At 38.9% G+C, this 20107-nt stretch overlaps 5 protein-coding genes, 1 long non-coding RNA gene and 3 pseudogenes across 13 annotated transcripts; 5 read left to right on the top strand and 4 right to left on the bottom strand.

The window, feature by feature from the left end:
• The first annotated feature begins 65 nt into the window (after positions 1–65).
• Positions 66–2741, top strand: LOC104793393 (uncharacterized; annotated as a pseudogene). The gene is made up of 5 exons (XR_015560029.1): positions 66–204; positions 292–405; positions 684–779; positions 857–1051; positions 1151–2741. The product of XR_015560029.1 is annotated as an uncharacterized LOC104793393 (transcript).
• A 614-nt stretch (positions 2742–3355) lies between these two features.
• On the top strand, positions 3356–5102 carry LOC109124941 (uncharacterized; annotated as a pseudogene). Its single transcript, XR_015560027.1, has 3 exons — positions 3356–3494; positions 3903–4735; positions 4835–5102. The product of XR_015560027.1 is annotated as an uncharacterized LOC109124941 (transcript).
• Positions 5103–5104: 2 nt separating this feature from the next.
• On the top strand, positions 5105–8170 carry LOC147943031 (uncharacterized; annotated as a pseudogene). Its single transcript, XR_015560028.1, has 2 exons — positions 5105–5854; positions 5954–8170. The product of XR_015560028.1 is annotated as an uncharacterized LOC147943031 (transcript).
• Positions 5954–10289, top strand: LOC104793394 (uncharacterized). Of its 3 annotated transcripts, XR_015560026.1 has the most exons (3): positions 6218–7702; positions 8156–8282; positions 9508–10289. XR_015560026.1 is itself a non-coding variant. In XM_010519745.2 (2 exons), exons 1-2 carry the CDS (start codon positions 7016–7018, stop codon positions 8228–8230), a joined length of 1086 nt encoding a protein of 361 aa, XP_010518047.1. In that variant the 5' UTR covers positions 5954–7015; the 3' UTR covers positions 8231–8470. The 3 variants fall into 3 exon arrangements, 2 of the variants coding, with proteins under 2 accessions (XP_010518047.1, XP_019082393.1); XM_010519745.2 differs by lacking the exon at positions 9508–10289 and having other exon boundaries at positions 5954–8026; positions 8156–8470; XM_019226848.2 differs by lacking the exon at positions 9508–10289 and having other exon boundaries at positions 7016–7702; positions 8156–8470.
• On the bottom strand, positions 8253–9159 carry LOC147943030 (uncharacterized). The gene is made up of 3 exons (XR_015560030.1): positions 8910–9159; positions 8617–8647; positions 8253–8532 (listed from the first exon to the last, which is right to left on the bottom strand). It is a non-coding gene; the product is annotated as an uncharacterized LOC147943030 (long non-coding RNA).
• Positions 9307–12085, bottom strand: LOC104793395 (protoheme IX farnesyltransferase, mitochondrial). 2 transcript variants are annotated; one of them, XM_010519747.3, is made up of 7 exons: positions 11502–12085; positions 11265–11397; positions 11008–11145; positions 10778–10911; positions 10462–10587; positions 10118–10221; positions 9307–10026 (listed from the first exon to the last, which is right to left on the bottom strand). In XM_010519747.3, the coding sequence occupies exons 1-7, from the start codon at positions 11816–11818 to the stop codon at positions 9695–9697; spliced, it is 1284 nt and encodes a 427-aa protein (XP_010518049.1). In that variant the 5' UTR covers positions 11819–12085; the 3' UTR covers positions 9307–9694. The 2 variants fall into 2 exon arrangements, with proteins under 2 accessions (XP_010518049.1, XP_087311092.1); XM_087454966.1 differs by having other exon boundaries at positions 10778–10921; positions 11502–12003.
• A 158-nt stretch (positions 12086–12243) lies between these two features.
• LOC104793396 (F-box/kelch-repeat protein At3g18720-like) lies at positions 12244–13808 on the top strand. Its single transcript, XM_019246444.2, has 2 exons — positions 12244–12402; positions 12600–13808. The coding sequence occupies exons 1-2, from the start codon at positions 12278–12280 to the stop codon at positions 13678–13680; spliced, it is 1206 nt and encodes a 401-aa protein (XP_019101989.1). The 5' UTR covers positions 12244–12277; the 3' UTR covers positions 13681–13808.
• On the bottom strand, positions 13762–15957 carry LOC104793397 (protein BCCIP homolog). Of its 2 annotated transcripts, none has more exons than XM_010519750.3 (9): positions 15749–15957; positions 15440–15587; positions 15272–15354; positions 14966–15190; positions 14626–14835; positions 14468–14533; positions 14290–14382; positions 14136–14192; positions 13762–14038 (listed from the first exon to the last, which is right to left on the bottom strand). In XM_010519750.3, exons 2-9 carry the CDS (start codon positions 15585–15587, stop codon positions 13946–13948), a joined length of 975 nt encoding a protein of 324 aa, XP_010518052.1. In that variant the 5' UTR covers positions 15749–15957; the 3' UTR covers positions 13762–13945. The 2 variants fall into 2 exon arrangements, with proteins under 2 accessions (XP_010518052.1, XP_010518053.1); XM_010519751.3 differs by lacking the exon at positions 15749–15957 and adding an exon at positions 15704–15719.
• Positions 15958–16820: 863 nt separating this feature from the next.
• LOC104793392 (O-fucosyltransferase 20) lies at positions 16821–19575 on the bottom strand. The gene is made up of 4 exons (XM_010519743.3): positions 18473–19575; positions 18208–18376; positions 17741–18114; positions 16821–17656 (listed from the first exon to the last, which is right to left on the bottom strand). Exons 1-4 carry the CDS (start codon positions 19153–19155, stop codon positions 17164–17166), a joined length of 1719 nt encoding a protein of 572 aa, XP_010518045.1. The 5' UTR covers positions 19156–19575; the 3' UTR covers positions 16821–17163.
• Positions 19576–20107: the final 532 nt, after the last annotated feature.

Raw genomic sequence — 20107 nt, 5'->3', positions numbered from 1 at the left:
AGCTTCGACTTCGAGTCTCGTTTAACCAGAGAGTTTGGTCCGATTAGAGAGAACTCGAATTACTTATGACGGCGTCGGTTTTGTCCAAATGCGAGTCAACTGAACACATCACGATGCTGCTGCAGTGCGTCGTGTTGTGTTCGTAACTCGCCTTCGTCGTCTCCGTCGCTTCGACCTCTCCCCTCGTTGGCGTTCACCCCTTAGGTTACTTCTTCGATCACTCTCACTCTTTTATCTTTCTATCGATTAATCTCTGATTCTTTAGTTACTTTGTTCTTTGTTGTGAGACAGATGAAAAGTATTTCGAATCAGATATTATCAGATGCAAAGATGGCTCCAAATCATTCCATAGAGACCGTCTTAACGACAACTTCTGCGATTGTCTCGACGGCACCGATGAGCCTGGTACTCCCTCCCCCCCTTCTCTTCCTCCAACACCTAATTTTAGAATCCAGAGAGCTCAGACGAGACTTTAATTTCTTGCCCAGTCAAAGATTTTGTAGTATGAATCCATTTTTATCGGATCAGATTCTCTTTCATAACTTCAGTTTTGAAAAAAAATGTGTCTTTTGTTTGTTTGTTTGTTGAGATGATGCATAATTAGAAAGTTTCTCAATTTCTTCAGCTATATAATCTGGTTGATTGATTGATTGCATCAATGTTTGTTACCCTTTTTATTTCAGGAACTTCAGCATGTCCAAATGGCAAGTTTTACTGTAGGAACATAGGAAGTTCACCAAAGTTCGTTTACTCTTCTCGTATAAACGATGAAATCTGTGGTTAGTAATATCTTTGCTGAATGATTCTCGTTTAAGCTCTCTCTTGGTGTATGATCATGTTATTGTTCTGTCTTCAGATTGCTGTGATGGAAGTGATGAGTACGAAAGTAGCATTGGTTGTCCCAACACATGCGTAATGGGTGGTAATGTTAACTACATCTACAAACCTAGAACCAACCATAAATCTGTAGACAGGAAACTCGGTTCTACCACTTCCTTAAAGGATTCTAATACCTTAGTGGATCTTCAGGACATGGTCAAGAATCTCCAAGGTTTGTCTTGTTTTTTTCTTCTTCTAATGCTAAAATTTGTATTTTCTTCGATTGTCTAGCCAACCGAATTACGAGAGATGTTGTTGTTGTTGTGTCCAGGTATGAAGCTAGTCTTCGCACTTCAGCTGGTTTTGATTGGTTTCTTGCTGATCTTGTGGATGCTAAGGCGTCGTGCTCGGTCTAAGAGGAGACGCAAGAATCTACCTCTTATTAGATCAGCTAACTAACTTCTTTATGGACCTCTTTGTTTATAGTTTCTTGAAGCTTTTACAAGGAACCTTTATGCTAAAATCACATTTTGTCAAGTGTCATTATATATAGTTAGTTAAAACTGTATTAACTTTGGATCATAATTCTCTTGTTCGTCTTTACATCCTCATAAACCAAAGTAGGTACTGATGAGTTAATCACATCTAGATGATCTCATGATATGCATGTATTTTCTAGAAATGGAGATTATGTTAATTGATTGTATTTCATAGACTAGATTCAGGATGTAGATTATGTCATAGGTGTATTTGTAATATTCCCTCTTTGGCGTAAAATTAATGATCTTTCAAGACAGCAATCATGTTTGTAAACTTGAGGCTTCTCCCATAATTTAGTAACTCCACTCAGAGAGCTAGCCAAAGAAAACCCATGAATTACCAATCTGACGATCTATTCTGTGGATGAACCTTGAGAATGTGTAATGTAGTTAAAAGGAACATAGAGTATGCTGTTTATAAGATAAAAGGCCTAACATCTAACATTGTCTCCATGGTCTAGCAAAATTTCCAGATTCAGGAATTAAGGCCTAACAGTGAAAACCAAAGATGCAGGTGGAATGCAGTACTACAGTCCAGGTAACTCTCTAATCTTCTCTGTTGGTAACAATTCTTTCACTTTTTTTTTTAACTTAACTCCAATTACTTGGTTGATATGTGTGAGATACAAATATAATGTGAAGTTTGGGTCTCTTTTATCCATTGTTGTTCTTGTTCCTATATGTTTTTCTCTGCACTATCATAGAAACCAACCACCAAGTTATTTCTGTAACATTTATGCAGTGAATTAACTTTTGTGTTTTCCTTTTCAATCTTCTCAAGTTTTCAAGTAGTTAAAGATTCTCTGTTTTCTTGCATATTTCAAGTAGTTAGAGCTTCTCTCTATTTCTTTTGTATACTAAGAAATATGAATTTAACCCTGGACCTGGATGTTGCTTAGATATATAATACTATTAAACTATACATGTTTCATATTTCACAGTTTTCCTTTAGCTGTAGATGCGATTACTTGTCTTATAGCTTCGGAAAAGCCAGGGATTGTGGTGGATTTGCGTGATATCAAGATTCTTAACAACACGGTTTATGATGATTGTCATATGGTGATAAGAGAATCCGAGTATGGATTCGTTTTTCATATTTTGAGGTCCAAAACATGAAGACTTGAACAAATGAATCCAAGGAGAATTTTTTGAGTCTTGCTTGTCTATATTTTGTCCAAGTCAAATGATATTAGTGCTTTAGGTGCTGTGGAATCAGATACTTACTATAAGAGCTACTAAGTTGGATAGACTAGAGTTTGACCACATTCATAAGAGGCACCACATAGCATCTGGGATATGCACACTTTATTGGTATACCCTCATAACAGTGTAAGCTATAAGAACTTTTAAGATCTATGTATGAGACATGGACTTGAAACAAAAGTTCACATGGATGCTATATATTTCATTAGCTTGGTTAAGATCCATAAGCTCTGTCCAAAGTGTTGGAAAGACGACGGTTCCATCAGCCATGACAAAAGGATAGGAGGGCATATAACATAAAAAGCTCAACCCGCATCATACAAAAGGGACTTAGTCTCGAAAAGAGGGTATACAAAGAATAAACAAGTCAAGAAGCACACTTAAAACTACTAAATCCCAACTGTTCTGTGTTGTGGATGTTTGTTGCTTCTTACAGTAGATTCATGTCAATTGTTTTTGGACGAAAGGAAAAAAAAGGACACAACGGTCATTTAAAAGAGAAGCTACTTTTCTTTTCTCTCTGGTAATGTAAACCGGCTATTCCCGGTAAACACTAGAGCCACCGACACAAACTTCCATGAGTCACACGACCACGATTACAGTCCGTACCGAACACGATCCATGTTCTTTTCTATATTTAAATATATTCACCATCCATAACTTCCCGCATTCGGAGCTTCCCATAGTGAAAGAGACATAGAGAGTGAGAGAGAGAGTAAGTAAGTAGCTTTGTTTATTATATGGATTACAGATAGAAGACAGGTAATCTTAGTGACGCATAGATAAAGACAGGTCAGTGACGCAAATCTGAGAGTAGACAAGCAAAAATGGGTTTCGTAATGATTTCGATGTGAAACACACCACTTTCTCATAATCAATCTGCTTCTTCTTGTTCTTTTGGGTGTTCTGTTTCTTCTGGACCTACCTTTTCAGGTAATCTTCCTTTCTTTTCCTAGTCCTCATGGTCGTTTCATGCTTTGCTTCTCTCTATCACTCTCTGCAACTTTATATATTTTTGGGATACCTTAGAAAATTCAGTTCCTGAGTTTTTATCATATCTAGTTAGTTTAATCATTACTGTAACTCATACATAGTTTAACCATTCTTGTAACATGCCTATGTGAATGCACCCATATGCTGGGACCCCAAAATGATACTGTAGAATCAGACAAAACGTAGCAAGTACCAATTGTGTCATTTTCCTACTCCATTATTTGTTGTCGTTTTCAGTAACAGGAATATATCTTATCTAGTTGTGTTTTTTTAAAAATCTATTTGCTCAACCAAAATCTAAAGATCATTAATGTTTGAGGATTATCACTGACTTTTTATTCTCTGTAGGGTTACACAAATCTTCTTGGATTGTTTTCTTGCTTGGGGGAGTTTAATATAACTGTTGCTTTGGCTTGCGTTGGACGAGTTTAATGATGAAGGCAAGAACAGCTAACAATGTCCAGTCTAAGCGATCTACCAAGAGTGTAAGAAAAGATCAAAAGCTGCAGAAGACGAATAGCCAGAAAAGATTGTCAGAACAAGAGAAACAGGATGCTAAGGAAGTGTCTAGTATTATCTCTACAGTAGCAAGTGATTCAACCACACAATCAGATCCGTCTGAGGCTTACGAGTCAGTAGATGTTCGTTACTTGGATGATAATAACGGCGCCGCCATTGCCTCTGCAGATGCTCATCAGGAATCAGATTCTAGCAGAGTTGTGGACAAAACAAGTGGATCCGTTTGTGATTTTGGAGAAAGATGTTGATGAACAAGATTGTAAAGATGCTAACACTGATACAGATGCTCGAGAAGGTATCAATGCTGATGTCTGGGAAGATGCTTCGAACGGTGCTCTTAGTGCTGAAAGTGAGAACGAGGCGGCTGATGTTACAGAGAATAAGGGTGGGAACTTTGAAGACAAGATTGAGCATCTAGAGACGAGAATCGAGAAACTAGAAGAGGAGCTTAGAGAAGTTGCTGCACTTGAGATTTCACTCTATTCTGTTGTGCCTGACCATTGCAGCTCTGCACACAAGCTTCATACTCCTGCTCGGCGTATTTCTAGAATCTACGTCCATGCCTGTAAGCATTTTACTCATGGAAAGCGTGCTACGATTGCTAGAAACTCTGTTTCTGGTCTTGTTTTGGTTGCTAAATCTTGTGGAAATGATGTTTCGAGGTAGGCAGACTATATTTGATATGTGTGTGACCTTTCAGGATATTGAGTCTTCTCAGTTGTGATCAAAGCAAATGTTTTCTCTTGGCTCCCATTTGTTAGGTTGACCTTCTGGTTATCAAACATCATAGCTCTAAGGCAGATTATTTCGCAAGCTTTTGGTACGTCTCGCATTACACGCATCTCTGAATCAAATGGTGATTCAGGCAAGAAAACAAACCTGAGATGGAAGAATGGTTTCCAACAGCTTTTGGAGGATTGGCAAGAAACTGAGACATTTACTACTGCACTCGAGAAAATCGAGTTTTGGGTATTCTCTAGAATCGTGGAGTCTGTTTGGTGGCAGGTATATATATACCAAAGAGTGTAACAATGATGAAGGCAAGAACAGCTAACAATGTCCAGTCTAAGCGATCTACCAAGAGTGTAAGAAAAGATCAAAAGCGGCAGAAGACGAATAGCCAGAAAAGATTGTCAGAACAAGAGAAACAGGATGCTAAGGAAGTGTCTAGTACTATCTCTACAGTGGCAAGTGATTCAACCACACAATCAGAACCGTCTGAGGCTTACGAGTCAGTAGATGTTCGTTACTTGGATGATAATAACGGCGCCGCCATTGCCTCTGCAGATGCTCATCAGGAATCAGATTCTAGCAGAGTTGTGGACAAAAGAAGTGGATCCGTTTGTGATTTTGGAGAAAGATGTTGATGAACAAGATTGTAAAGATGCTAACACTGATACAGATGCTCGAGAAGGTATCAATGCTGATGTCTGGGAAGATGCTTCGAACGGTGCTCTTAGTGCTGAAAGTGAGAACGAGGCGGCTGATGTTACAGAGAATAAGGGTGGGAACTTTGAAGACAAGATTGAGCATCTAGAGACGAGAATCGAGAAACTAGAAGAGGAGCTTAGAGAAGTTGCTGCACTTGAGATTTCACTCTATTCTGTTGTGCCTGACCATTGCAGCTCTGCACACAAGCTTCATACTCCTGCTCGGCGTATTTCTAGAATCTACGTCCATGCCTGTAAGCATTTTACTCATGGAAAGCGTGCTACGATTGCTAGAAACTCTGTTTCTGGTCTTGTTTTGGTTGCTAAATCTTGTGGAAATGATGTTTCGAGGTAGGCAGACTATATTTGATATGTGTGTGACCTTTCAGGATATTGAGTCTTCTCAGTTGTGATCAAAGCAAATGTTTTCTCTTGGCTCCCATTTGTTAGGTTGACCTTCTGGTTATCAAACATCATAGCTCTAAGGCAGATTATTTCGCAAGCTTTTGGTACGTCTCGCATTACACGCATCTCTGAATCAAATGGTGATTCAGGCAAGAAAACAAACCTGAGATGGAAGAATGGTTTCCAACAGCTTTTGGAGGATTGGCAAGAAACTGAGACATTTACTACTGCACTCGAGAAAATCGAGTTTTGGGTATTCTCTAGAATCGTGGAGTCTGTTTGGTGGCAGGTATATATATACCAAAGAGTGTAACAATGATGAAGGCAAGAACAGCTAACAATGTCCAGTCTAAGCGATCTACCAAGAGTGTAAGAAAAGATCAAAAGCGGCAGAAGACGAATAGCCAGAAAAGATTGTCAGAACAAGAGAAACAGGATGCTAAGGAAGTGTCTAGTACTATCTCTACAGTGGCAAGTGATTCAACCACACAATCAGAACCGTCTGAGGCTTACGAGTCAGTAGATGTTCGTTACTTGGATGATAATAACGGCGCCGCCATTGCCTCTGCAGATGCTCATCAGAAATCAGATTCTAGCAGAGTTGTGGACAAAAGAAGTGGATCCGTTTGTGATTTTGGAGAAAGATGTTGATGAACAAGATTGTAAAGATGCTAACACTGATACAGATGCTCGAGAAGGTATCAATGCTGATGTCTGGGAAGATGCTTCGAACGGTGCTCTTAGTGCTGAAAGTGAGAACGAGGCGGCTGATGTTACAGAGAATAAGGGTGGGAACTTTGAAGACAGGATTGAGCATCTAGAGACGAGAATCGAGAAACTAGAAGAGGAGCTTAGAGAAGTTGCTGCACTTGAGATTTCACTCTATTCTGTTGTGCCTGACCATTGCAGCTCTGCACACAAGCTTCATACTCCTGCTCGGCGTATTTCTAGAATCTACGTCCATGCCTGTAAGCATTTTACTCATGGAAAGCGTGCTACTCAAAAAAGTTAGGAGATCCGTAAACTGTTGCATGCAAAAAAGTTTTCCTGCAATGTGTCCGGAGGTACTTAACTTTAGAAGAAACAGTTGGCGAATTGAGCAAGTATATGGATCAAAATCAAGCCTGTCTACTCATTTACAGTTACATGACCAAACTGAGAACCAGCTTCAAAGAAGAATACAAGAGATTATGTTCAATTGCTGCTCAAGTCGCTCCACTGTTGGTTACCTCACATTCTACATCCTCAACGGTTGCTTCTGCTTCTGTGGTAACAAGTGCACAACCGTGTGAGTTGCAAGATGCGCTTACGGCTAGAGACTTTATTGGTATCTTAGCAGGTAAAATCCAACAGAGCGAGGAATCAGTTGCACCCCTGGAAACTTTCTTTAAATGCTTAGACGGTTTCTCTAGTTCAGAGGAAACCCTTGAGAAATTGAGCCAGTATATGGATCATCGTCAAGCTACTGAACTATATGAGAGTACTATGATGAAGATGAAAAAGGAGGTGAGAGCAGATTATCAGAGTTTATGTCAACTTAAATGTGATCGTGAAAGAAGTGTACAGCAGCAGCCTAAGTTGGAAGATGCTTTTACTCTGGCAGAGTTCCTTGAGACCTTAGCACGCGACAACCAACTGAAAAGGAACACAACTGCATACGAGGAAGTCTTGCTGAAATGCTTCCAGCATTACTCAGCTTCGGAGAAAATGGCTGATGAACTGAAACAGAAGAATCTGGATGCAACTGAAGCTAATCTACTTTATCATCAAATTCTGAGAAAAATGAACATAAAGGTAAGAGTAGAGTATCATAAATTAGTTGTTGCATCTGCACACAACGAAGGCCTCCAGGAGGATTCACAGAATGAGACAGTGCCTCCATTGCTTCCTGATAGTAATTTGGAAGATGCTGAAAGTGCTCTGCAGTTCCTTCAAATACTTACATTTCAAATCCAACAGAACAAGGAACAAACAACAATCCAGGAAGTCTTGCTGAAACACTTCAAGCGTTACTCAACTTTGGACGAAACTACTCAAGAATTGCAAACGTATTACAATATGGATGAAATTGAAGCTACCAGACTCTATCATAAGATCATGGAGAAAATGAAAAGCGAGGTCAAAGCGAGATCTTCTATCATAAGATCATGGAGACTAGCCTCGTTTGATGAAATATTTGCAGTTTTTTTTGGTTTAATCTTGATTTGTTTGTGAAGGTTTAGCTCTTTTGGTTTTTAACATGCGCAGGGTGAAGGTATTAGCCAATTCGTTGAGGAGTTTGCTCCTCTGTTGAAGTTAGACGAGAAGCAACTAGTTCGTTAAAGGAACATGCTGCACCAAAGCCTGAGGGTCTGTACAAATCCATTATTATCAGGTCATACATACTACACTCTTTAGATGTTAAAAAATGCACACTCAAATGAGTATAGAAAAAAGTATCTCAGGCATTAGATATGAAAACTTCATTCATCTTATCTAAATTAGACTGAACTCTGTATCCAAAACCCCACAAAAATGAAGAAGATTTATGACAAAATGAATCAACTAATACTTTTGAGTAAATCTACGACTCGAGTTTTCAATTTAGATAGACACTTGTCCTCGCATCCTTTCTCTGGTCTATTCTGCAGATAACCAAACCCAGAATATCAACACAAATCTTTGCATGAATATTTGTATTATAACCATCACGAATATATCAAGTATACCTTGGTAGCTTGGTGTTCGACCCCCAACATCCTAAGAATATTAACACCGTCATTTGTAATGGTTATATCACCAATAATATCATCCATAAGCATTGAAAGTGAAACACGATTGGACAAAAAATAAATATCTTGCAGGTTTAGATAAAACTCGAAACACTTATAAAAGTACCAAACCCTAGCAGAGTATATAAAAGTACCAAATCCTAGCAGAGTATATATATAACGTGAATTGAGTTGCAAATCAGAAACTAATAAAGTCCAAAAGAGTAGCAAAGCATTCGAATAGGGCATACCCGATCGAGTCCGACGGGACCAAGTGAGGCCTTAACATCATTTGAAACATTTTGGGAAGCCATCACGGCATATAGAGTTATCAAATCCTAGTTACTGCAGCAGAAATCTCCAAAAGAAGAGAGAGAAAACAAAATAAAACCCTAGCAGCTGTAGATCGAACACAAAATGTCCGATGGGAAATTAGTATGAGCAGAAATGGAGAAATAGGCCAGAGCACACTACTAGTCATAGTGAATAAATGGGCCTTTTGGGCTAAATGCATTTAGCCATATAGCTCATAAAATCTCAAAGTCCATTACAGGCCATCTAGGGAACAAGCCCTGTTACGTACGGTCTATAGGCTTTCTAGGTTGCTTTTTTAGCTGTAGATGCGAGTCAACAAGCACACTTAAACTACAAAATCCCAACTGTTTTGTGTTGTAGTATATGTTTGTTGCTTCTTACAACTAGTTGAAGTCTTTCGGATTACACTTCTTTCGGTTCAAATAACCACAAACCCCCCCAAAGTCCAACATAATTCTCAAAGCCCAAATTTAGTTAATAGTATCCTACTTCGATCTTAACCGTACAAATCTTGTTGCTTTTGTGCTTTTTTAGGCAACTGTGTTTGTATATGGTTTCATGACTTTGGAAAAATACAATTATGTGGAGCAAAAAAAAAAAAAAAAATTGTATGCGTTCTCCACTTCCTTATTAACCACAAAGATTTAAACTCAAGAACAAAAATCAGAATGTTCTTCACTTCTGTCTCCAAAAAGTTTCAAGAGCTTGCTCAATGGTTTTATTATGGAGAATAGAAGGAAGGAGCTGGGAGGAAAGGGAACGGTGCAGCAGAAGCGTAAGCCACTGGAGGTTGAGCTACACGTCTCTTTCGTCTGGGAGTTTTTACTTCATTTGCTAAACTGGCTTCTTCTGCTACGAGTTGTTGCTGATCATCATTAGAGACTCTGTGTAGAAGAAGACCAGACATGAAAACAGGAAGGAAGAGAAGACTCGCATGGAACATCTTCCTTGCTTTATGCATTGTCCGGTCTCGGTAGAATGAAAATGCTGTTGCAGCAATTGCTATTGTGAGAAGTGTTGATTCGAAGCAAAACCAACTTGACGTTAATCCCCCTGTCACAAAAATGGAAGGAACACCAATAAATCAGAGACACAGTAGTAGTGCAGCCTTTGAACTAAAGAAAGATGAATCCACAAGACTCACAGTCATAGGCAATGAAACCGAGAGGGACCATGTAAAAGCAGTTCCTAAGAGCCACTGCTGCTATTCTCTTCCCTGACGGATCAAAGAGTGACAGCATCTTGTAACTGAAAGCAAGGTAATAAGACACAAAATCAAAACTTGGGTCTTGGTTGCAATATTTGCCAATGTTAAATTTCTAAGCAGAGGAAACTCATTATCAAGCCGCCAGAAAGTAGGCTGCTGTGACACTTTACACTTTTTATTATCTAGCACTATCTAGGACACTGAGATCATTCAAAAGACTTAGAACTCTTTCAAAGATCTCAAAAGACATTCTAATCTTATATGAAACCATATGGTCTTACCCTCCAGCTGCATAATCATTACGGCAGAGATGCGCAAGGGCCATAAAATGAGGGATCTGCCAAAAGTAAAGAGCAGCTGGAAGAATCATCGAATTGTATGAAATCTGACCAGAAGCTGCAGCCCACCTGAAAAAATCAAAGATAACTAAGCATAAATATGGCGAACAATGATTCCATTTTGAAGAAAAGCTATGAAAGCCTTACAAATCAGAAACTGCTTAAATAAATTTGCTAAAACTCGGTCATAGAAACTTAAACTCAGGGAAAAGCAAACATGAACTAAGTGAAATAAAGAGGAAAAGGAAAAACAATTTACCCAAGCAATGGTGGTATGGCACCAACAACAGCCCCAACCCATGTATTGATAGGGTGAAGTTGCTTCAACGGAGTATAAACAAATGCATAAAGGACAAGATTGGCAGATGCAAGTCCAGCAGCCAACATATTAGTCTGCAATAACCTTGTCGTGGAAGCAAAAGATTAGATTCATAATCTCTCTAACTTGGAGCTATAAAACATAGAAACTATATAGAAACAAACACTCACCTTGCTAGCCAACAAACAAGCACCAGAAGCACCAGCAATAGTTGCCCATGCAACAGCGTGTGGAACACTAATACGTCCTGAAGGCAATGGCCGAAACATTGTTCTCTTCATCTTCGCATCATTGCTTATCTCAAAAATCTAATAAATGGATAACAAGGAAGCAAGATCAACTACATAAACACAACAATGATTCCAAAAAATTTCAACATTTCAATGGCTTTAGTACTGTTATAACAGATTTTTTCAAAGACTATAACCTGATTCAAGGAATTAGCAGATGCAGCAATCATCATGGTTCCAGCACATGTGTAACAAAGCCCCGGGAAGCTAATCGCAGCATTTCCCGTACCAAGAATATAACCAGTGCCAGAAGTCGCAACCACGAGCATACTACGAACATCAATCAAACAAAAATGAGGATTCTGAATCCAGAAAAATGGAAATTTCCAATTTTTTTCAAATTCCCATGAGAAACGAGAAAGTAAAACACATACCTAAGTCGAGCTTTAGAAAGCTCCCAATAACAACGAGCGTAGTGATGCCCTAATCCAGCCACAGCCGCAACTCTAGACGAAACCTCACCGGTGGTAGCTGCGGCGGCGACAGTACCTGAGGCAAAAACTCGATTGGCATCGGATCTAACCCCAGTGATCCCTAACTTAGCAGTTGATTCCGAAGGAAGCGGAGGCTCGGTGAAGCTATTAACGACACACAATTCGCGAGACCAAGGAATCAGTCTAGGGTTTGTTGGTAACGAAGAAGAAACAGAGATCCTCGACGAGATACGTGACACAACAGATCTTCGCCACATCTTACGAAACTAACACTTTGAGTCGTCTGAACCCTTTCTTCTACGCGTTGAAGGAGATGGAGAGACACTTTCTTTTGTTTAAACTTTAAAGTAAGTATTCTTTCTTTTGTTTTTTTTTTCTAATCTTCTTACAGTGATAAAAATTATATAATTAGTCAGCCATAACTCATAAGAACGATTAAATCATCATTGTAATTAAATCGCTTAATTTGATGGATCGGTCATGTTGAATATAATTTGTTAGATATTTTGTTTTATGGTCAATTCGAACATTATCAGAGAGTTCAGAGGGGTACTTGTCTAAATAAATCAAAATAAATCAACAGTATGGACCATAACAATTACTCGTTTTGCTGGGCTCAGGCCCATTTATAAGAATTCCATTAATGTTTTTGCATGTCACACACAACTTACAAAACACATTACACTTTTTTTTTAGTCCTCTCATCGAAACAAAAAATGAGGCCGCGCCGTCGAACATACACGGCAGCAACATCGCCGTCTTTGGTCACAGTGAAGCCCATAGTTGAAGCAGTTTCCGTTCCAGTGTCCGATTCAAAAAGAAGAATAAGAAAGCTCCAATCGTGAGTGTTTTTTCTTCTCTTTTTTGTTCCAATCAATATTAGGGTTTATGTTGGTGTTCATATGCTAGCTGCTTACGTGAACATACCTAGAGTTGGTAGCTTTCACTATAGCAACACACTCTTAACATCAGTGACAATACTCCACTCTAGATTCTCGTTAGAACTTACCCCAGATTCTTCTTTCTTCTAATCCTCAGATGCACTGCAAAAAAAGCTAAGGATGGATCGAAAAAGAAGAACAAGTGTGATATAGGAGGCTTGTGGGGGAATCTAATACCCTTAGATATCCTGCGGAAGATACTGTCCGGCCTTGGATTAAAAGCCAACATACAAGCTTCCGCTGTCTGCAAGGCATGGTGCGAAGCAGCTGTCTCTGTTCGCAAGTTTCAGATTCTTCCTCCTCCTCTGCTTTTTAACTCACGATACTCAATGCATAGTAAGGGGGACGCTATCCCTTACCCATTACGGTTTCCAACATGTAAGCTCCAATTCCCAGGGACGTTGCATTGTTCCCATAACCCCGCTTTTTCAAAGGATTGTTGGGTGCTTTCGACTCAAGACCTGACACCACTTCTTCGTAACCCGTTTACCCGTGAGACCTTCTACTTACCCTGCACACGCAGCTTCCGTTGGTTAGCTTTCTCAGCCGCTCCTACATCAGCTAGCTGTATGGTGATCTCGTACACCCAAATTAACGCAACTGTTGTGGTCGATACTTGGCGGCCTGGTGAAACCGTATGGATTACGTACTCGTTTGAGAACCAGTTACCCTTTCGCATTTGGGGGAAATGTGTCTTCTCCAATGGCATGTTTTACTGTCTCAGTACCTGCGGCTATCTTGGGGTTTTCCATCCGTCTAAAGAAGCCACATGGAATGTTCTTCCACTGAAGAAACCATGTCCCGCCTTTGATTATTTAGATAACTTTAACCCAGTGTTTATGACGGAGCATGAAGGAGACATCTTTGTTATTTATACACACTACGACAACAGCAACCCATCCGTGTTTAAACTAAATTCTAAACGCAAGGAATGGCAAGAGAAGAGAGATCTTGGTGGCTTGACAATATTTACAAGTTTGCCTGCCTCTTTTGTAAGAGCTGGTCTCTCCACGGTGCATAGGAACAAAATATATTCTTCGTGTATTGATGAATTTGAGCAATATGGCATGTACTACTCCCTCGGTGATCTCATAAGCTCTGATCCCCCTCCAACACACCGAGCGTCTTACCACCACCTTTGGGTGGAGCCACCTCCCAACAACAACTTTTATTTGTGATGCATTTCTTTATGTTTTGTAATTTATGCGTTACGAATAATATTTGCTACTTTCACAATGGTGCTACGTGTAATTGTTTGGTTTGGATGATTTAAAAATGAATTATCAGAAATACTATTTTTGAGAGACATTGTTTCCCACAAAACAGAGCCTCATAATTTTGCAGGAAATACACACAGTACAATGTTAACCAAATCAAAACTGGCGGGAATCGATACAACTGAATCTTTAACGAAGAAGAAGAAGAAGATGATGTTCACCATTGTTAATCAATGAGAGAGTTCAACAGCTGTCTGAATTTAGGAATCTTGTTTGCTTCCACGGCCATCACTAAACCCATCAGCTGATAATTCTTCATCTGTAAGAATCGCCGGTAAAACCAAAAAAAATCACAAGACAGAAACAATTAAAATCAAAACTATGTGGAGAAATAAGCCCGGAGAAATAAAACTTACTTCTTGAGAAGTAACGAGCTGTGAGCACATGGGGAATGTGAAGGACCAAGAGCTAAGCTGCAAATGCAAAATTTTCAACAAATATTCAGAGAATAACTATTTTTCCTTCACTACACAATAAATCGAGTAAAATTATATGTCACGAATAAGTTACCTCGAGGAAAAGTTCATCTTCAGGCTTAAGAAATATTGTTTCTTCAATGTCTTCTTCACCACGGCGAGGTTTTCTCTGCTGAGGATTCTTCAGCTATATAACCAAGAATACATATCACATCACTAATACAAACAAGATAGCCTGACAAACCAAAGTCTTAAAAGAAACACAAAAGTACCTTGTAAATCTTGGTGACTAGAAGATATGACTTGAAGCGGAATGATCTACGAAGCTCTCCTGTAGGCTATATAAACAGGAACAACTTTAAAACTGTTAAAATTTGTATTCCTTATAAGGAGTTGTTACACTAAGAGTTAATATGAAAAAGATGGAAACCTCATCTTCAGTGGCCCAAGCAACTTCATCGAACAACCCATCATAAAGAGGAGGAAGAAGTTGTGGGGGAAGATTCATTACTCTTTGAGAAACCAATAAACCAACATCTTGTGCTTTTTTCTCCAAGAGCATTTCTAGATCCTTCGTTATATTCTTTTCAGAACACACTTTACGAAGGAATTCTTTTACCTCTCTAAAGCACTTATTGTCCTGAACAAAATGCAAACAAAAACATTTCAAGATTAGAGAATCACTCCAACAAAGCCTAAAAACCAAATTAAACAAGCTTTATGTATAATACAGAGCACACGTTTAAAGTGAGTCTTTGTTTGTGACTTGCCTTATATCTTGCCAAGTTAAGAGCAGTGACAACAGCAAATACTGACTCGTCCTCATCATCTGCTACTTTCACAACAGTTCCTACAGTTGTTTGTTCCAAAATCAAATCAACAAAACTGCTCAAATCCCACTCCTTGTCATCGAGATAGTTCTGTAATAGGGTCTTCACACCATGAAAGTCTGTAGGTTTTGGATCAAAGAACTCAAAGTCTGCTTGCACATCTCCCTTAAGATCAACAAACATTGATAAATTAGATAGCTTTTTTCATCTACAAAACCAACAGAAGAACAAATTAACCCCTCTTACCTGAGAGTCTTCTTCATCAGACGAGTCCGAACTTTGTTCATCTTTCTCTTTTCTAGATAACTTAGGGACTTTTTCCTTTTCATCTACAAAATTAGAATGATAGATAACATCACTACAAGTTTACAATGGTTGTGAACAGAAAAGTCTCAACTATAATAGTTTACTCACCAAAAGAGATCTCTTCAGAACATTGACAGTCTTTAGGATGAGGCAAATCACGCCTAGCCATTGAAGCAAAAGCAAGTAACCGCATAAACGGTGAAAATGCTAAAGGCTGATGCTTTGCCAATCTTCTTCCTATTGGTCTTCGAGGCATCTATTTCAATTCAAAGCTAACAACAATTCAGACTAATTCAACCAGAACAACGATTAAAGGTTCTTAATTTGAGTTCCTCTAATCAAAAAAAAAAAAAAAAACAGAAAACGAAAAGCCTGGAAAAGCTGATTCTCAACATAAAACCTGAAACGAAAACGGACCTGGAAAAGCTGATTCTCAACAGTGCGCAAAATCCAAACCCCAACCCTTCTGATATGCGAAGATTGTGATCAAACACGAACGACACAGAACCAGAAGCTTAAACCTCCTCTCTGTCTCTCAAAACCCGAACAAGACTGTTTTGACTTCAATCTATGAGCTTAGAGAAGACAAACAAAAAACGACGTCGTTCTGCAACAAAAAGAAACCCTAATCAAAACGTTATCGTTTTAATTATCAAGCCAAACAGAAAACAAAAAGCCCATTAAGCGCTATTGTGCTATCATCGTTCGACCCATTTAGCGATGTTAAGAAGGGCTTAAAGTTACAGGGTTGGCCCGGCTCGTTTAAATATCTTGGACCCGTAACCCTGTATTTTTGTTATTAATATTTCGAGCTCGTCTAGGACCGAGTTGTGCAAAAGTTCGAGCTGGCCCTGTTTTATTCTTCTTCAATCTTCTATTTGAAAACGACAACGTTTTAGTTTAGGTTTTTTTTTAGGCAATTTTTTTTTCTTCCTCCCAACTCCCAAGCACCATTGACGGACCTCTCAAAATCAATTCACTCACACGATCTTCGTAGAAATCAATTCGCTCTAATTGAGATGATGGAGGAACTAAGAATTGAAAGATGAACGAATCCAAAGAAGAGATTGGGGAACGAATAAGGAATTTTCCTGAGATCTAAGGGCTTATTAGATTCAACTTCAAGAAGTCCAAAACAGAGAAGATAATCGCATAGCAGAGACACAGTCCAAGGCTCTGGCTTCGATTCCACGACCACTACAAAGTTTATCACTCAACTCGTCAATAATTAAATAACACGCTTAGGAAGAGAAAACAAAATAATAATTGCAGGGTCAGGGTTGGACCGAGTTTAGGCTCGTTAGTGTTAGTTTTGTAGGGCCCAAATTCAAAATTGGTTTTTGGAGGGCCGAGCTTGTACACGGCCGGGCCGGGCTGGGTTTATAAAACCCTTTTTAACATCCCTAGACCCATTCAATATGTTTGCAGTTTGTAAAGTGTAAACCTATGGTTAGCTGAATTAATCAAAAAAAAAAAAAAGATAAGCAAATATGATAAACTGTTGCTTTATTTATATAGTACAAGCAAGAACCGGTATACAACTCTGTAATATATAATTACAGCCAAAATAAATCGAATCAAAGAATCATATCTTATATAACCTCTCACTATTCTACTTCCCACGTATACCGTAAAAAAAAATGTAACAGTTATTTACTCCCAATAATTTGAAAAAAAATGACCGAACTAAAAGAATATCGCACGAACCACCACTATGAATCGTCTTCTCACTAAAGTTCCGGTGATCGGGAAAAAATCGGCTGTCATCTGAATCTTCCGAGCCACCAACAATGTGACAATGACCAACCCCCCTGTAAAGCTTAAGCATTGGATTACCGTTGTTGTTGTTGTCGGTCTGAGCACATACACTCTGGAACAGGATGTTTTGTAACATCTTTACCAGCTTTGCTCATTCTCAACTCCGGCTGTCCTAATGATTCTCGATGAAGATCTTTCACAATCCTGTTAAAATCCGATTCAGGAAGCGACGAGTTCATGAAATAAGGAAGCATCTGTCTCTTATTTGGAGTGATGTATTTCTTGTGACCAGCGTAAGCTCGTTGCCCTTGTAACGCGTGTCCCATGTTTCCTCCATGAGACGGTATGAAAACATCACTGTTCTCGCAGACAATGTAGTCGATTGCGGCCATAACCGAAGCTTTCTTGGCGAATGGTTCAAGCTCCCCGGGTAAAGCAAGATCATGCTTGTTGTAAAACTGAGGGAACTCTTTAGTTAATGGCTCCAACACCACTTTCCCTCCTAGAGGCTCTCCTCCTGCCCAATAGATTCTCGCATCCTTTGGAGCTTCTAATGCTTTAAGCAGCCTGTGGAATCGCAATAAGACTGTTAAATACAGAATTGTCTAACCATAAGCAATAAGATCATGTGGATTTTAGTTGGTATTATACCTTGTGACTTCTAGAGCAGTTAAAGGGCATAGACCAGCGAGTTTTCTCTGGTGATAAGTCATGTTTGATCTACCAGTAAGAAGCTCGGGATGACGTTCTCTTTCGCTGTTGACTATTTCATCGTACTCGGGAGTTAAACCAGGGAGACAACCAGTTCTAACCCAAACATCTTTCTCCATTCTTAGATGAAGTGAGAGATACTGTCCTTGGTTACGCATCCTTGAAGCTAGTTTGTTACCGAGTTCAAGAATCCTCGGAGAAAATCTCAGCGCTTGGAAAGCTACCTTGCATCGTAGTTTCTGAAGATCAGAAGGAAGGTCCTTGGAGAGTCTTGAATCGAGGCCACGGAGAAGTAGAACTCTTTCTCTGTTGATCTGTAGAAACAGAGGAAAGAAACACTATTATTATCTCAATCTATAGTCAAACAAACACATTCAATCAGAGATAGTTTTTATAAGAGATCTTACTCGCTTGAGGTAATGAGCACGGATCCATTGAGGAGAAGCATGAAGTGGAGTTCTCTTCTCTTCCACAGGTCTCGTCATTACATGAGTAGAAGGTAAAGACGAAACTATATGGACATCATCCGCTAACACATTCTTGAAATGCTCCAAATCGAATATATCCGCAAATTCACTAAAATTGCAACAAACAAACAAGACAATTAGATCAACAACTTCACATTATCATAACCTCTTGTTTCAGAAATAATGAGTTTTTTAAGTATTATACCTTTCGTCTCCCCAGATGACATTCACCTGCAAAACAGGAACAACAAGAGAAGCTCCAAGGATCCTAGCGATGACAACAGCATCAACAATCTGATTCCTTTGCTGATTCATCCCACCAGAGACAACGACAAGAAGATACTTCCATCTGTTCTTCAAAATCGAATTGCTATCTTTTCTATACTGACTTGTAAATCCCAAACACGGCTTAAACCCTAACCCATCAGGTTGTTTCCAGAAATCACCTTCCTCAGTTAACAAAGTCCCGTTCTTCCCACCGTCTGATTGACTAATCTCACTCGAATTCGAATACCCAGAAGACGAATTCGAGTTTAGAGCCAAACCCAGATGAGATTCAGCTCTCTGCTCACCGTCGAAGCTTAATGGTTGATTAGTCGAACAAGGGTAACGTGAGAAAGGGAGAGAGATTGGGTCAACGTTGAATCCGAGTTTCAACATACCAAAGAGTGAGAAGAGAAAGAGAGTAAAGAACCAGATCCTAGGGTTTCTGTAAGAGAAGCTGAATCTGTTGGTGTTGCTGCTTCTTGATGATGATTTCTTGGGAGAAACAAGAAGGGATTGTAAAGAGGAAGAAGATAATGAGTTTATGATCTGAGAAGGGACTGAGATGTACGAAACATTCTTCTTATTGTTGTTGCTGCTGTTACTATTTTTCGATAACGCCATAGAAGAGAAAAAAAAATAGAGTGTTTGAAGAAATCTTGTGATTTGGGTTTTTGAAAGAAAGAGAGGTTTAAAGTTGAGAAATTTGCAATGTTGATCGGGTCACACAGCTACGCCGATTAATTAGGGAGAGAGACAAAAAAAAAGAAACGTGTGAGAGAGAAAGAGATGGGCGGCGGGAACGCGAAGTCTGATCAAAGTCTGCAACGCGTTCTTAAAGGAAGAGAGAGAGAGAAAGAAACAGAGAAGAAGAAGAAGATACCACATGGCAGTTTTTATTTTGAATTTGTTTAACTTTTTACTTAATTAAAAATTATTAAATTGTTTTGACTGTGATTAGCAAAAGTGTGTATGAAGATTTTAAAAAAAACCGTGATTAATAGGATTTTAAATGCGTTTTTTAATTCTTTTTATTTATGTGTTATATAATAAAGGGAAATAATAGAGTTATTGGAAGTTTTAGGTAGGTCCATGATTTTTTTTTAATTCCTACGAATAATGAATTATTCTGGATAAATTAAATAGGGTTTTTAATGACCTATCAATATTTATAGAAAATAAAATGAAGAGTATACAAAATGTTTTCTATATTGCTTTACAAGTATCTACCAGTTTTTAGGATAGTGACCAAATGCCAATGATATAGGGTGTAAATGGTTGTAGTGGTTGGGGTGGACAAATTTATCACTAGACTGAACCGCTTTTTATTTACCATTCAGCAAATATAGTCTGCAGTGGTACGATACAAATAAAGCAAAGACAAGACTGCAGCGGACCAACTGCGGACCGCTTTTACATACAAATAGAGTTGGTCCGCAACAGTCTGTAATCCGCTTTAAAAATGGAGCGGTCCAGAGCGCAGATGGATTTGGTCACCGTGACCTCAATTACCATTCAAACTCATAGTGTACAATCATTTTTTTTTGTTAACCAATTATAATCGTAGGACGAATAG

The sequence above is a fragment of the Camelina sativa genome, chromosome 6 (genome assembly GCF_030686135.1).
Source record: "Camelina sativa cultivar CO46 ecotype springtype chromosome 6, ASM3068613v1".
In the NCBI taxonomy this organism is placed as follows: domain Eukaryota; kingdom Viridiplantae; phylum Streptophyta; class Magnoliopsida; order Brassicales; family Brassicaceae; genus Camelina; species Camelina sativa.
The sequence above is the reverse complement of the archived record's forward strand: the minus strand, read 5'-3'. Positions and strand labels throughout refer to the sequence as shown.